At 35.7% G+C, this 17,198-nt stretch overlaps 1 protein-coding gene, 1 long non-coding RNA gene and 1 pseudogene across 2 annotated transcripts; 2 read left to right on the plus strand and 1 right to left on the minus strand.

Moving 5' to 3' along the window:
* The first annotated feature begins 618 nt into the window (after positions 1 to 618).
* On the plus strand, positions 619 to 1,814 carry LOC146936926 (uncharacterized). The gene is made up of 2 exons (XM_085749304.1): positions 619 to 643; positions 1,357 to 1,814. Exons 1-2 carry the CDS (start codon positions 619 to 621, stop codon positions 1,812 to 1,814), a joined length of 483 nt encoding a protein of 160 aa, XP_085605430.1.
* A 407-nt stretch (positions 1,815 to 2,221) lies between these two features.
* On the plus strand, positions 2,222 to 2,944 carry LOC146936927 (secreted RxLR effector protein 161 pseudogene; annotated as a pseudogene).
* Positions 2,945 to 14,682: 11,738 nt separating this feature from the next.
* LOC146936928 (uncharacterized) lies at positions 14,683 to 15,523 on the minus strand. Its single transcript, XR_015030790.1, has 2 exons — positions 15,411 to 15,523; positions 14,683 to 15,269 (listed from the first exon to the last, which is right to left on the minus strand). It is a non-coding gene; the product is annotated as an uncharacterized LOC146936928 (long non-coding RNA).
* Positions 15,524 to 17,198: the final 1,675 nt, after the last annotated feature.

Consider the following 17,198-nt stretch of genomic DNA (forward strand, 5'->3'; position numbering starts at 1 on the left):
AACGCCCATAATGCACGTCGCCGGTAAAAGCTTTCGGTGTGATCAGCGAACGCCTGATGACATATATGAACTAACAACACGCGTACAAACCACTACGCCTTGTCCCAAGACTCGTGCTTGGGGGGCTGTGGACCGCCATAATATTCCTAAGGGACTTAATGGCCTCTAGAAGGTCCATTCCCTCGTCATCATCACTTCGCCTTATCCCAAGGCTTGTGCTTGGGGGGCTGTGGACCGTCATAATATTCCTAAAGTCTTAGGGGACCTTTAGAAGGGCTCCAAGATCTCCTTAAGAGGTCTAAGGCCTCCTAAAGGGCCTGGGCGCCCTCCAGAAGGGTTCACCAGCCCCTGGCGCGCCCTACTAAAGGCACCGACTCATTGGGCATCTAGAAACCGCCTAGAACTACCATAAATACATAAATGCCCCTGTTGCTTGGAAACCAAGTAACCGAAGCCCAAGCCCATGGTAGGCTATAAATACCACCCTTGGGAGTATTCTCAAGGCATCTAATCATCAGTCTAAACCCTAGAATCCTAGCATTCCTTACCGTACTTTTTTGCAAGTACATATGACTATTTCTATTCTATTTTTCTCAAAACCCTTTGCTTAGTTGAGAAATGGCGCAGGTTAGCAGTGTTGTGGGTACTTGTGAATATATGTATGGATTGTTATTCTTGAATATATTCTTTCATTTCCAATGTTCATGATAAATGTTTTTCGTGGATTATGATGATGTAATGCTAACCCTCGGTGGTTTACCACCTACCTTTCCGTATGGACGGGTAGATGGAGTGCAGGATGCTTAGTTGTTTGCTTGATGATGCCGAGGAGTGGAGTTCCTCTGTTTATGCAAGTGTCTAGATTAGGGTTCTGATCTAGGATAGTTCTTGCATGTTAGTTTTATTTTTGGACTATGTATTTGGAGTTGAGATGTTATTTGTTATTTGAGAATTGGAGAATACAATTGTATTTTGTTGAGATCCAGAGATGTTTTATGAATTATATGTATGTTCCGCTGCTATGTTGAGTAACATGATCTTTATGCATGTATGTTTTGTGGTTTGATTCGAAGACGTAGCATCTATTTCTAGAATATGTACGTATATTCGCGCGTTTTACCGCTTATTAGAAATAGGGTGTTACAGTAAACTCTATGTTACATTTCCAGTCCATCACTGATATTTGGTCTTTATGCAATAGGGGCTGGTCCCCACAATGTAAAGTAGTTGTACATGCTTCCAATGTTAATATTATTAGTACAATTTGGTACTCCAGAAATCAGTCCAGATTCAGAGACGTCAAACCAAACTGGAGACTGGCTATAAACTCCATCATTTCTGGGGTCACGCTTTCAGGTAACAACACCCTAAATCCTTCAAACTCATCAGTCAGTAACCTAGTCATGCTCAAAAAGTTTGATATCATTGTCAGACCGCCTAAGCCTCCTGATATAAGAGAAGTCTTTTGGTCACCACCTTTAGGTGACTGGATTAAATGTAATACAGACGGTTCATCTAGCTCAGCATCTTCATCTTGTGAAGGTATTTTCAGGGATTCCAACTCGCTTTTCTTGCTTTGTTTTGCTGAGAACCTAGGTGGTGGCACTGGCTTTCATGCGGAGCTCTCAGCAGTTATGCAATCTATTGAGCTGGCTCACCAAAGAAGATGGAGGAAGCTTTGGATTGAAACAGACTCATCTTTGGTGGTCTTAGCTGCTTCCAACATGGACCTTGTCCCTTGCGCTTTAAGGAATAGATGGAAGAATTGTCTTGCCATTTTAAATCAAATGATATACATCATCACCCACATTTAGAGGGAAGGAAACAACTGCGCTGAAAAGCTTGCTTCCATAGGGCTTAGTCTTCAAGGTATCACTATTTGGTTAGAAATCCCTCCTTTCATAAACAGCCTCTATGGCCATGATAGGCTAGGATTACCAAATTTTAGGTTTGTAAATTGTTAGGAGGTTTTGGTTTTTGTCCCCCTCCTTTTGTTTGTTTTCCTTCTCCATTTATATATATGTTTTGAGGTAGCAGTCCTTTCCTGCTCCTCCTTTTTGGTTAAAAAAAAATTGAAATGAGCATGATGGGAGAGCTGAAGTTCTTCCTTGGCATTCAAATTAATCAATGCAAAGATGGAGTTTATGTTCATCAAACAAAGTATACAAAGGAGCTTCTGAAGAAGTTCAAGCTTGAAGATTGTAAAGTGATGAACACTTCAATGAATCCTACATGCACCTTTAGCAAAGAAGATGAAGGAGCAAAGGTAGATCAGAAGTTGTACAATGGTATGATTGGTTCCCTGTTATACCTCACTGCATCTAGGCCAGATATTTTATTCAGTGTATGCTTGGGTGCAAGATTCCAGTCAGATCCTAGAGAATCACACTTAACAGTTGTTAAGAGAATCTTCAGGTATCTGAAAGGAACAACTAATCTTGGACTCCTTTATAGGAAATCCTTAGATTATAAGCTAATTGGATTCTGTGATGCTGACTATGCTGGTGATAGGATTGAAAGAAAGTCAACCGGTGGCAATTGTCAATTTCTGGGTGATAATCTTATATCCTGGGCTAGCAAAAGACAAACAACTATTGTTATGTCTACAGCAGAAGCAGAATACATTTCAGCTGCAAGTTATTGTACACAACTACTTTGGATGAAACATCAGTTGGAAGATTATCAGATTATTGCTAACAATATTCCCATTTATTGTTATAATACTGCTGCTATTTGTTTGTCTAAAAATCCAATTTTGCATTCAAGAGCTAAGCATATTGAAATCAAACACCATTTTGTCAGAGACTATGTTCAAAAAGGAATTTTCGATATACAATTCATTGATACTGAGAATCAATGGGCTGATATATTTACTAAGCCTTTAACTGTTGAAAGATTTGATTTTATAAAGAAAAATTTGAACATGCATTTTGTGTCTGATTAAAGCTTGCTTGCTCCTGAATAGGATTTTAGGTTCTGAAGTCAGTTCAGAAGCCATGGTTCATCAGAAGCTCTTTATTGAGGTTTTGAGGAAAATGTACCTCTGATGATGACGTCAGCAACTGAAGTCCATAAGCTGGATTTTGTGCTTCTGAATATCAGAGTTAGTGGAAACGCTGGAAGTTATTTTTTAGTAACTCCTAGCCCACTAACTTGGCAGTTTCTCTGAGAACTTCTGACGTGGCTCATTTGTATTGATGTATAACTTGAGAGGGCGATGATGATTATAAGCTTTGAATGTACTAAACACGCGCCCCCTTTGTCATTAATGTTATGTTTGTTTGTCGTTTTTCTGAATTGCAAACGTTTTTACTAAAAACACTTAGTCAATTCACACACTACTCACTTCACAGCAAACACTTTGTATTCTCAAACCTTTCTTTGCGAAGTAAGCGCAATCGTTCTCTCAAACCTTAGAACCCTAAAATAATTATCTTCATCAATGGCATCTCCTAGTTCTGTTCCTGAAGTAAGTACTCAAAATCAAGACTAGCAACAACATCAACAACATCAAGAGCAACCAGAAAGGGCTGCGTATCTGATAGCTGGGTCTACTATGAAGCTTAAAGAACATCAACTGAGAGTACAGGTTGAAAACCCAGTTGATTTCTCATCTCTTCAGCATCACGGTTGTAATATCAAGAGATTTTATAATACTCAAGGGTGAAGGAGTACTTTAGGATGCTGAATGGTCCTACTTATAAAGCCTCGGTAAGGCATTTCTGGGTAAGAGCATCTATCTTTGACAGAAAAGCAGCAGATGTAGAAGAAAGAGAACTGATTCTATGTTATCCAGAACTTGCTGGGAAAACGAGGGAAGAAATGATGATAGAACCCTTTAATGGGACTGAAATCAGGTCGTCTGTGATGGGAGTCCCCATAAGAATCACTCAGGAGGTGATTACTTCTGTGATTGGCGTAGAAACTTCTGGCAAATATTCTGGGATAGAGATTCCAAATCCTAAGAATAGCTTCTGAAATGATATCGTCAACATGACTCTCTTCAACTCAACAACACCAAAGAAGTATGCTGACTTGGATATGGAGAAGAAGATACTTCTGAAAATACAATATGAGAACTTGCTACCAAAGGGTGGTGGCAGTGACCAACCCTCATTGGCACATAAAGTTTTCAACCACCATCTTATCAAAGGAGAGAAAATCAACCTGCCAAAGTATATCTTGAAATACATGGAGAACCAGCTTTGGAAGAGTCAGAACAAGGAAAGAATCTGGATACCTTATGGGAGACTACTTTCTGAAATCTTCCATCAAGGAGGAATAATTGCAAGGTTCTACACTGATTCAATGCTGGATACAGTGGTTGGCAAGGTGATCAATGGAAACACCTTGAAGCACATGTAGTAACCATGGAATTTGGTAGTAAGAGTCTTCATGAAGAATGTTCGAGATAGTAATATAGTTTAAGTAAGAAGCATTATGTGACGAACAAGAAGTCATTGATATGATAAGTAAGTGTAGATGCTTATACAGTCAGAGAGGATTAAGGTAAAAGTATGAAGGATGTATCTTCACTTCAGAAAGACAAGAAAGACTAGAGTTAGCACAAATGAGGTAATCGGGTTGTCTAATTAGTGATGCCGGATGCGTAGAAGAGCAATTGGTTAGTCAGGAAGAGTATGTGTTATGATAAGAGAATACGGTTCATGAGGTATGAGCGATGAAGAGCATACCCTCATATACCATACTAGTTAAGTGATAACGATACTTGCTAGAATAGTGTCAAGCTATGATTTATAACTTTTAAAGATAAGATTGGTATTAAGGAACTTGGGAACGATGTTGTTTTAAAAATATGAAATTTATACAGTGTTGAAACTGATGAGACACGTCGTAAGCGAGTAATCTCATTTAAGACGTGCAAACTTCAGGACCAACTTGTTATAGACAAGTTTGAGGCGAGTTGTAAAACCTTTTTCAAAATATAGAGACTCGTCATGTGGTTCTGCAGTACCATTACAGACTCGGTTTTTAAAATAATATTTTTAAATCATATATCTATTCGTTCCAAGAACCTATGTACCAAAGTTTAGAAATTTAAGAAGTAAAATGCTAGAATGAGTATCGTTATTAACTAACAAGAAGCAGTATTTGGAAGTATGCAAATACTATGGAGATAAGGTTTTTAGAGGAAACGACAATGTTCATGTGATACCAACAGCATATGGAATGCGCGGATTCTGCTAAGAGTATTCAAGTGTAAGTTTATATGGACTTAGTAGAAAGTCTTAAGAGCAAGTGAACCATAAAGCTGGTTAATAGATTGTCAGGTGAATCGGCGTGAATGATTTCGCTTCTTCAAGCCAAGTTAGACAAGTTACCCATGGATTCGGGTTCAAGGAGATCGTGAGGATATAGAAAGGTTTCTTGAGACTCCGAAAAGAGATGATAGATTTACATAATCATCAAGATGAATAACAAAGTAAGAGGCAAAAGTCGCAAGTTGCGGTAAGAAAGATTATGTATGCATGATAAGATGAGTTAGATACAAGTGAACACTGCAGGGCAAACTTGGATATCAATAGAACCCCAGTTTAAAGGCCAATTCTGAGTGTTATAGTTAATGAAAGGTTACTTAGATGCATGGTTCATGCTAAGCAGTGAAGGAATAGATCCGAGATAAGCAATCCTCCTATAGCAAAAGTTAGTTTTAATCACAATGTTCTCAGATAGTTCTATGATTTTGAGGAAGATATTAAGATAGAAGAGAACATATTAGTTTTTATGCGAATTAAGAAAAGGATGAGTTACGTGTTGATAAGGAAAGTATACTTCAAACTAATTGAAGGGGTTTTACTCAGATATTGTATAACTGAAACCGAAGGAGGCAGATTTTAGTTATGATGTTTGGTAGATGATTTCTAAATTTCGAGGACGAAATTTCTTTAAGGGGGTAGAATGTAATATCCCGCCTGTCAGTATCGGATTATTACCAGTCGATCATGTCAGAGGATTAATATTTCGGAAAGAAGTTTGACGGAAATATTTATCATGAAATGTCAGCTAAATACGAGATAAGTATCAGTGTCGTATTAAACACGCTTGAGGCAAGGGAAATTTGGTAATTGCTTGGAAAAGGAGTAAATAAGTGATTTTGGCTCAAGAATATTCATTCTTCACTTGTCTTTCTCTCTCTAGGGTTGAGAGAAAGAGTTTTCTCCTCCTTCTCTCTATCTTTTGTGCCTCCCTCTCTTCTCCTTACCATCCAAGAAATTGTTCCAACCTTGATCCAAGTTAAGTAATGATCCCTTATGATCTTTAAAGCATGTGGAAGCTTGGTTTAAGTTAGATCTTTCCATTTCTCCTCTCAAGAATAAATTCAAGAAGTTGGGGTTTTATTGATGATTGAGTGAAGGTGATGCTTAGAGCTTGACCTTGTGCATGATGAGGTTTCTTTATGGTTAAGAATCAAGGAGAAAGATGATTTTAAAGATGGATTGATGAACCAAGAGCTAGGGTTTTGGTTGTTTGAGCTTGGGACTTGGAGATGCTATAAGAATCTTGTTTAGGTGAGTTCCATAGTTAGTATTCCTTACCTTTGGGATTATGTATATGTCATGAGAGCATAATATGAAAACTTAGGGTTTTTATATATAAGTTAGTTGGGCTTTTCATGCCATGCTTACAAACCTTGTAAATACTTGATATACAAATGTTTTACATGTTTTCTATGACCCCTAGAGTCATAATATGCATAGAGACACTTGGTTTTGAGGTTTTTGGGTCAAAAATACCATTTTTACAAGTGTTGGACTGTCATAACTCGCCACAGCGAGCAAGTAGCTCGCTAGGCAAGCTAGACCACCAGAACTGGGGGTTTACTCGACTCCAACTTGCCACAGCGAGTTAGGTTACTCGCCTCGCGAGCAAAGTTACTCGCCTCGTGAGTAGACAGTGTGGCAGCACACTGGTTGCTCGCTTCAGGCATCTTTGGCATCTTTTAGAACGGTTTTCTTTGTGCAATCTTTTTATAGAAGTAAACCCCTCAAACCAAGGTCCTATTTTATAAATCTTGAGCAAGGTTTTCTTGAGAAAAAGCAAGTATTTGACAATGCTAACATAACATGGCAAATGAGAGAATACAAGAATCGGGTAGAAAGTTAATCATTCAGGAAGGGAATGAAATAAAGCCTTGACAAAGTTTGTCAAGAACGAGAATAGTTAGTAAAGAATAGAATAGAATGCTAGACATGAGTAGTATGCTTGATTAGATGCAAAGTGATAAAGTGTATTCCCTTCGTATAGAAGCTAGAGTGCCATACGAGTATGGCAAGACGTGAATTGATTAGATATCTCTTCAAATAGAAAGTTAAGCAAGCATATGGTTTACCTCTAGTGGGATCGTTTAAGGATCCGAGGTAAAAGAGATAGTATATATAGATTTAATACTCACGCATTCATAGACTAAAGACTTTAATAAAGCTGTGAAGCGATTAGATATCTATTCATATAGAAAGCTTTAACAAGATGTAGCGTTCGTGTTTCTTGTGATCCACACTAGGCAGGATTCAAGGGGTTCTCCAAGGGGAATGGTTTAGCCGTAAGGGAGCCGCGCGTCACTACAAGAGTGCCGTTGGTTATACCTTAGATAGGTTCCATCGGTTAGATAGGGATTGTGCTCGGGTTTACTCCACCCCGGGGCTCTTCGTAAAATGAACTCAGATAATGTTTGTTTGTTACACGCTAACTTAATGAATTTGATTATGCATATTTATTAGACATATTTATGTTATGTTAAAGAGCCTTGACGTAGACCGTCAAGAATTAGTAGAGCCTTGGCATAGATCGTCAAGAACTAGTATGATAGCAAGATAAGAGATGTTGTTAGACACAACGTATGTATGCATAGAGAAAATAGAGAAAGTTATGCCGATGACGATCTTAGGTTTCCCCTAATCGTCCGGTTTAGAACCGTGTTATGATTATAGTATGCTTAGGACTCGATACGTAGAGCGTATCCTTGGCAATGCGGTTTTAGATTCCCCTTGACCGCCATGACACGTATAGAAGTGAAGCCTTTAACAAGTTAAGATGAGACTATGACGGTTCTAGTATGCACGGTCATCTAAGTATGCAAGTCCCCACACACGTATAATCAACCGACAGGTTGTATTGTAGACACGTGGTGACCGTAGGTTTCCCCTGAGGTTACCTATAGCCTAGGATTAGGTGGAACTCACTGAGACATTATGTCTCATCTCAATCCTTATTTGTTTCAGATATCAGGATGGTTTAGCAAGCTAGTAGCCGAATGGATGTTTCAGCAAGGATTCATTCGTACCCGCTGCAGGAAGATATGGACATTCAAGGATGTATTCATAATACTTTAGAAAAGTTAAGTTGTATTATTATTGTACGAACGCATATTGTTGTATAAGATATACATTCGAAGTTTTCATGTTGTAAAATTTTAATGTATCCTATACTAAACTAATGCACACTCTAAACTTTCTAGATACGTTTAGTGTGGGTATTACAGCGAGTACTAGCTCGCCCCGGCGAGTCGTGATAGTCCAGAACTTGTAAAAATGGCATTTCTAGCTCAAAAACCTCAAAACCAAGTGACCCAAAGTATATTTTAACTCTATGGATCATAGGATACTTGAAAAACATTCTTAAAACAAGTATTTACATGTTTAGCAAACATAGCATGAAAAGGGCAACTAATCACCTTACATAAAACCCTAGAAAATTCATGTTTTCCTTACAATTTAAACACATCATCCCAAGGGGGGTAAACTATCTATAGAACTCACCTAACATGATCTGCACTTGATTCCCAAGCCTCCAAGCATCATCTTCACTTCACATCATCAAACCCTAACTCTTGATTCCAAGATAATCTCAAAGCTTCAATTCAAATCCATAGTAGTTTCTTGCTTGCTAAGTTGCTAGCATCCATGCTTGATTCACCAATTATACAAACTTGGAAGAATTGATGACTCAAAGAGGAAGAGATGGGGCGATTTTCTAGAGAGAAGAAGGAGAGAATCAAACTAGAACCAAGCTTCCATATGCTTATGATATCATGAGGGAACATAGTATATAAACTTGTCATGGAAAGAGGAAGATTTAGGAAGAATTGGTGGAGAGAAGGAGAGAAAGAGAGGCGTGAGGTTAGAGAGAAGGGCGAGCAGTTTCCAACTCCAAAACCTAGAGAGAGAAAGAGCAATTTCAAATGAAATACCCCTTTTGCGTGAAAGTACCATTATGTCCTTCGCCTTAAACGTGTTTAATCCGACACTGATACTTAACTCGTGTTCGACTGACATAACATAATAAACATTCTCCATCATACTTACGTTCCATGAACATTTGTTCTCTGACGCATTCGACTGCTAATATTCCATTACTGACGAGTGTGATATTACATTTATCATAGTTAAATATTTATCTATTGTTTTTTAATATATCAATGCAAATATTTGTCTAGTGGGTTTCTTTTAAAATTATTAGTGACAAATATTTATCCTCTGTTTTACTATTTTATATATATATATATATATATATATATATATATATATATATATATATATATATATATCTCAGTGATAAATATGTGTCGTGTGTTTTTTTATGTATTACTAGCAAAATGACGGGCACTCACGTGCCCGTCTTTCCGCTCTTTTTATTGCGTTAACGTTTAAAAATTATGAACGGTGTTTTTTTATGAAATTTTGATTTTGATTAAAACTAAAAATATAAATGTTGGTTGCTTCCAAGTTATAACAAACTAAACTAACCATGGTCCTCGTGAGTTTAGCTCAGTTGGTATGGACAATGCATAAAATATGCAAGGTCTGGGGTTCGAACCCCGGCCACCACAAAAAAAAAACAACTAAACTAAGCATGATTATCTATTTCAATGACATCAACACTAAAACAAAAAAATATAATCTATTTTTTTAATGACACCAACAACAATCATTATTATAGAAAAAATTGTTTAAGGTATAATCGGAATAATGAAAAATTAAGTATAAATACATTCATCTAATTTGTTACACTTTAAAGTGATAAAGGAAAAAAATCGAACATATATATATATATATATATATATATATTCATATATTTTTTGTTACATTTGTTTTAATATTTAAATTTATTCTTATCTATTTGTTATATGTGTTATTTGTATTGAAAATTGAGGGTATTTTTGGAAAGAAAAATCCAACCCAAAAGTGCTGAAAGGGGTAGTTTTCTTTATATATAGTATAAATTAATATTTGTCTTGAGTTTTTTATGTATCAGTTATCAATATATGTCTTATGTTTTTATACCTTTATTAGTGATAAATATCTTGTGTTTTTTTCCTTCAAAAAAAATATCTTGTGTTTTTATACATATATTAGTGATAAATATTCTTTTTTTAGAGGAGAGTAACAGAGAAGAGGGAGAGGAGAAAGGATTGAAGATAGAGAGAGACTCTGAGTTGCAAGTAGAGAGAGGAAGAGGGGGAAAAAAATAAAAAAAGTGCAAAAATAAGTATAACAATATGGTGTTGATTTTGTGTTAAAAATTTTGTGTCTCTTTATCATTTTTGTATATATATATATATATATATATCAATGACAAATACCTGTATTGTGTTTTTTATACTCTTCACTGAAAAATATTTTTTGTGAATTTTATTTATGTATCCTTGGTTTCCGTGTATTTTTATATATTTATTCAAAAAAACACAGCTCATCAAGAAAAATGTCTAGTGATAAAGTGAGAAACTCTGGCGAAAAACTAAGAGAAAATTTTACTGTTTAACTCCACCAACTTTTATCTTTCTTCAAACTTAGGAAACCCCATACCACCGCCACATCCATCTCTCCACCACCCTAATCACCACTTCCACCATGCCTACACAGTTTGTTCCTTGGTCTTTTCTTGACTATGATGAACCAAAAACCAATGATCAAACTGTACCATCACCAAAACCAAACCCTAAACAGCATAAAACTTTTGCACAGGCTTCAAATAATGTTTGTGACATCCCTTTGAGCCAACTGCCTAAACCTTGTCTAAAGGGTGATCGCCTTGCCATTAACATCCCAGAAGTGGAGTATGAGGCTAGAATGAACACATGCAAGCATAACCTCCATGGTCGTGTCATAAGGGTGAAGGGTGCAACTCCTCTCACTGTGGTTGCCTTGAAATCAAAGCTAGCGACGTTGTGGAAATCAATAGGAAGGTTCGGTATCACTTCTATTGGTAAGGGTCTTTTCGAATTCACCTTTTCCTCCCTAGAAGATGTAAGAAGGGTCTGCTTGGTGAATTCGTGGGATTTAAACCCTGGTTTCTTAAAACATTTCACCTGGTCACATGACTTTAACCTTAGCCTTCAAAAACAAACATCTGCTCAAGTTTGGTGAATGATTCATGGATTGGCTCATCAGGAATACTGGAGACCGGAGATTCTCTTCGCTATTGCCAGTAGCGTGGGTATCCCTTTGTGTATTGATGCAGCAACTGCGAAACCACCTATGGAAATGACCTTTGGCCACTTTGCTAGGGTTATGGTTGATGTAGATCTCATGCATGAGCTTATATTAAAATTAAGTTAGTTTGTTCTTTCAAAAAAAGAATAAGTTAGTTTGTTTCAATTGATGGATTTTATTTTCATTTGTTTTAATGAGAGAAAAAATAGCTTGGATAAAATGGGACTCTATTTTAATTTGTTCCATCGAATCTATTTTTAAAAGATTTTTTTTTGGGGGGAGGGGGGTGAGGATAGTAGGAAAATAGCTTGGATAAAAAGGGACTCTATTTGTGTACCAAAGGAGGATGGTGGGTTGCGGGTCAAGAGGTTGGGAGGATGTTGATTGATATGGAGGGGATGTGGTACCGTGTTTTAAAAGGCCGTTATCGTGAGGTTGAAGGAGGGGGAATACATGGCTCGTTATAGTGGAAGACGTTATGTAATGTCCGTGGGGGTTGGTGAGGGAGTGGGGAGTTGGTTTGAAGATAACACCCGTCGGGTTGTCGCTGACGGTCGCAATACTTTATTCTAGGTCATTAATTGAGTTGGGGAAACGCCTTTGTGAATAAAATTTCCCTGACTCTTTGAATTGTCCGTGAATAAGGAGTGCTCGGGGGAGGATATGGAGAGATTAGGGTGGGTGGATGGGGGAAGGGCGTGGGTGTGGAGACGCTGCTTGTTAGCATGGGAGGAGCATAGTGTGAAGGAGTGCTCAACATTATTACATAACATTGTTTTGCAGGTTAATGTTACTGACAAATGGAGATGGTTGTTAAACCCTATTCATGGTTATTCGATGCGGCAATCCTATCGCTTTATTACTACTTCTGGTGATCAGGTGGATATGAGTCTTGTTGATGATGTCTTGCATAGGCATATTCCTGCGAAGGTGTCTCTGTTTGTGTGTCGCCTTCTTCATAACAGACTTCCTACTAAAGACTATTTGATGCGGCTGAGTATTCTTCATTCTAATGACATTGTGTGCGCTGCCGGGTGCGGTGAATCGGAAACAGCTAAACACCTCTTTGTAGATTGGGGAATTTCAAACATTTTGTGGTTCCATGTGTGAAATTGGGTAGGTTTATCTGCAGTTCCTCCTTGTGAGCTTCGAGATCATTACATTCAGTTTTCTCTTATGGCGGGGATGTCGCGATGTACCACTCATTTTTAAAGGTAATTTGGTTTGCTTGCGTTTGGGTGATATGGAAGGAACAGAATAACCGTATCTTCAAAAATACTGCTTCACATCCTTCTGTCCTCATTGAGAAAGTCAAGTTAAATTTATTTTTGTGGTTGAAAGCAAAACAGGTGTCCTTTAATTATTGTTATCATGATTGGTGGAAACATCCACTCCTTTGTATGAGTGTTCACTTGTAATTTATTTTGACTGTTTTGGTGGTGCCTCTCTTTTTCTTGGCACATTGACTTTGTAAACTTTGATCGGTGATTCACTATAAGCACACCTTGTGCAGGGCGCATCACTGTTGTTATTAATATATCTCATTTTGGTTTGTGCAAAAAAAAAATGAGAGAAAAAGTAGGGAGAGATTGAAACAAAAAACACAAAAGAATATAATTTAAAAATTAAAAAGTGGTAAGATTGTATTTTTGATAGTTATTATGTTTAATCATTAGGAAACAGATCGTAACTAAAAAACTTAGTAGCAATATAACTACCACGAAACAAAGATAGAATTAATATTTAAAAAAGTTTATCTCACTAATAGAAAATAACATTTTAAAATAGAAGAAGATATTGTCCTTCCTTATTAAAATTTTGACCTTTACATATTATTTTATTGGCTTAATTGAATCTTTGGTCCCCTAACTTATTTGTTGTTTTCATTTTGGTCCTATAACTCTAAAAATTTCCTTTTCAGTCCTTCAAATATGCTCCGTCCATGTAAGTTAACTTTAACCCAAAATGTATTAGGTGGACCAATATTGGAGGTGGTCCACAGTATATCTTATTAATTTTTTAATTTTAGCCCTTTGATATATTTTTCAAAAAGGAAACGGCTAGATTTCACCATTTTTAATAATGAATCTAAAAACTCTATGTTTAACAACAACAACAACAACCCAGATTGAAACAACAACAACACCATATTTAAATTGCTCTCTTTCGATTTCAACTAACAACACCAGTGACAAAAATTCATCTTTCAATAATAACAACAGAGTGAAATTTTCACTTCCTCCTTCAATTTCGGCAACATGAACATGCTTGCTTGTTCTTCCTAATCGAAGTTGATGGAAAAGGATGGAATAACACACACTGAAGAAATCGAAAACGAGTGAGGTGAGTGAGAGGAAAGAGAGACGGTGGTGAGGTGAGTGAGAAAACGAGTGAGGTGAGTGAATGAGTGGGGCTGAGTTTGGAGAGTGAAAGTGGGATTGAGTTTGGAGCTGCAGGTGCTAAAGTTACCATTGTTTAGGGTTTCATTTTTCCCCAATTTTAATTTTGTAATTTCATAGCATTGTTGTTTCAATTTTAATTTAATTTTGTTATTATGGTGTTGTTGATTTTGTTATTATGGTATTGTTGAAGTGAAGAAAATTGAGTTGTTAGTTATGGTTATGCGTTTATGTTTTTCAATTTAATTTCAGATTTAATTTAGATTTTTTTTTTTTTTTTTCGATTTTAAATATGGAGATTCAATTATACATGGGTATGCGTTTATTTTTTTTCAACTTTCAACTTTTCAATTCTAGTTTTTTCATTAATAATCAGATTTAATTAATTTGAGATTTCAGTGATATTTATTAAAAATATTATGGGTTTATATGAAAATGATGTTGAAGATGATGAAGATCAAGAAGAATGTTGAAGGAGATGAATAAAAGTAAAAAAATTATGTGTTGATGGTGCACTATTAGATACAATGGACCTGCAATCAAGTGGTTAAAATCACATCATACATATCATACATTAAAAAACTAACGGCGAGGACTAACTGGGATAACGGAGGTGTATATGAGGGACCAAACGGGAAAAATTTAAAGTTATGGGACCAAATTGAAAACAACAAATAAGTTGAGGGACCAAAGATTCAACTAAGCCTATTTTGTTCGTACACCAACATTTGTTTTCTTAGTTTGCAATTTGGATACTAGGAAGGAATAATATCATTTGAAGGTGGTCCATCGTAACACCAACATCTTTCGTATTGACATTTTCCAGGCTTACATTGAGGACAACTCGTATCAATTTTACACTTCATATCATCTTTTACATCAAGTATATTTTGTTCTGATTTCGCAGCTGGTCCATCGTAACACCAACATCATCCATATCGACATTTCATATGTTTTCCAGGCTTACATTAAGGACAACTCGTATCAATTTTACACTTCATATCATCTTTTACATCAAGTATATTTTGTTCTGATTTCGCAGCTGGTCCATCGTAACACCAACATCATCCATATCGACATTTCATATGTTTTCCAGGCTTACATTAAGGACAACTCGTATCATTTTTACACTTCATATCATCTTTTACATCAAGTATGTTTTGTTCTGATTTCGCAGGTGGTCCTTCGTAACACCAACATCGTCCGTATTGACATTTCCTATGTTTTCCAGGCTTACATTAAGGACAACTCGTATCATTTTTACACTTCATATCATCTTTTACATCAAGTATGTTTTGTTCTGATTTCGCAGGAGGTCCAGTTATACATAACTTATGGAATCCCGACTCACCATTATGACAATCTGACGTAAAATCACAATCTGCATCAAGTCCTTTTCCTTCTGATTTCATGCACATATCTACATAAACATACGATACATGTAAACATAGTATTAATTTGGTATGTAAAAACTGAAATTTTAATAAGAGTAAACTTGTTTAGAGTTAATCATCATAATGAAGCAAAGATAATTTTCTCAATTAGTTCATTCGTTTCAAACCTGATGTAATGATGATGAAAGCCAGTAAGTATACCAATATGAGAGCACAAATCCTTGTACTTGTAGTACCCATCTTGTACATATAACATATTATAAGCTATACATGTCTATTATTTATATACACATATAGTGATACACCACCTTGACCATCTTAATTGTTTTCCATTTAGTTATATAGAAATTACTTTAAAACATTAGACTCAACTGAAATAAACATATTTAAATACAATGAGTGGAAAACTTTTTCTTTTTTGAAGAGTTTGAAGCATAAATTACTCATTAATTTAAATTAAATAATTCATTTTTGGGTTAATTATGTTTTTGGTCCCTACAAAATTGCAACCTTGTAAGTTTAGGCCTTACTTAATTTTAATAGCATTTTTAATCCCTACAAAAAAAAATTTACTTATAATTTTAGTCCCTGCTAAAATAAATTTTGTTTAATTATCCTTAAACTCTTAAATTTTTTAACGATTCTTTTTATACAAGTTTAGAACACTATGAACGGTTCATTTACTAAAATCTATAATTTTTTAACATGAAATAAATTAAATATGAATTTTTTAAAACGACAAAAGTTTAAGATATAAGTAACAAAAATATGGACGTAGAAATCAAATTTTTGCGATATTTTTTCGGAGGACCTTTTAATAACGTTCTTAACACGCCTGTAAAAAATTGTTGAAAAACTTAAGAGTTTAAGCATAAATTAAACAAATTTGGATTGAGTAAGGACTAATATTGAGTGCAGAAATTTTTTGTAGGGATTAAAAATGCTATTAAAATTAAGTAAGGACTAAACTTACAAGGTTGCCATTTTGTAGGGACCAAAAACATAATTAACCCATCATTTTTTTTATATAAACTAAGAGTACGAACTTACATCAAAATGGCAGTCAGACATCTCAATTAGGTTGGCATCCCTAAACACCACAAATCCCCTGTAAGCATACTCATAATGTATAAGGAAGAGTGATACCAAGAGTTTGGGGGCTATAATGTACCCAAGCAAAAGAAAGAAAAATCATCATCATCATCATCATCATCATCATCATTATTATGTTTTTTGAAGTAGCTAAAATGGAATATATAAACCTACCATCTTAGTCTTTCTATCACAAAAAGAGACAAAAGAGAACCATGAAAAGAAACATCTGTTACAGCAAGAATCCAAAGGAAATAAAAGTGTAAAGCCGCAAAGCAAGCGACATAAAGAATGCTAAAGAGTAAACGAAGTTAAAGAAGAACTCCCAAACAAAAGAGGGGATTAGGCCACCACATATGATAATTGAAAGCAAAATTAGGATGATTTGCCTTCAGCCACCAATATGATTGAAGCTTAATTTTGTCTATAAGGTGATGAATAGATTCCCCTTGTTTAAAAATTCTTGTATTCATGTCACACCAAACAATCCAAACACAAGAGAGCCAAATCAAGTAAAAGGCATTGGATATGTTTTTAGAAAAACCACTGATGGTCGGATTAGACAAGTGTACCAAATCGTTTTCCAAGTAATAAAGTGATAAGTAGAGTATCGTATCTACAGGGATTGTCGTTTCATCCAAACAATTCACGTTACTTATTTGGAAACAAAATAAATAAATAAGTGATAAGGGTTTAGAGTTTGCAATTTAATCTGTTTGCAACAGTGCAAGTTTGCATGTTGATGGCAGGTCATCTTACGTTATTCTTAGCAAGTTTTTCAGTCATTTTAGTAGGATTTACCAACAAAACAAAGGAGTATTAGAGAAAGTTCCTATGATTTCGATACATTTGTAATGTTTTCT

Source organism: Medicago sativa, chromosome 3 (assembly GCF_051527215.1).
Source record: "Medicago sativa cultivar Bolivia chromosome 3, Bolivia_mono, whole genome shotgun sequence".
Lineage (NCBI taxonomy): Eukaryota > Viridiplantae > Streptophyta > Magnoliopsida > Fabales > Fabaceae > Medicago > Medicago sativa.

Excerpts from the sequence above, each read along its gene's own strand:
- LOC146936926 (XM_085749304.1), top strand. The coding sequence starts at position 619 with ATGGCGCAGGTTAGCAGTGTTGTGG. Across the intron at positions 644-1,356 it reads GCAGGTTAGCAGTGTTGTGG|GTAACAACACCCTAAATCCT; the intron begins GTACTTGTGAAT and ends TCACGCTTTCAG.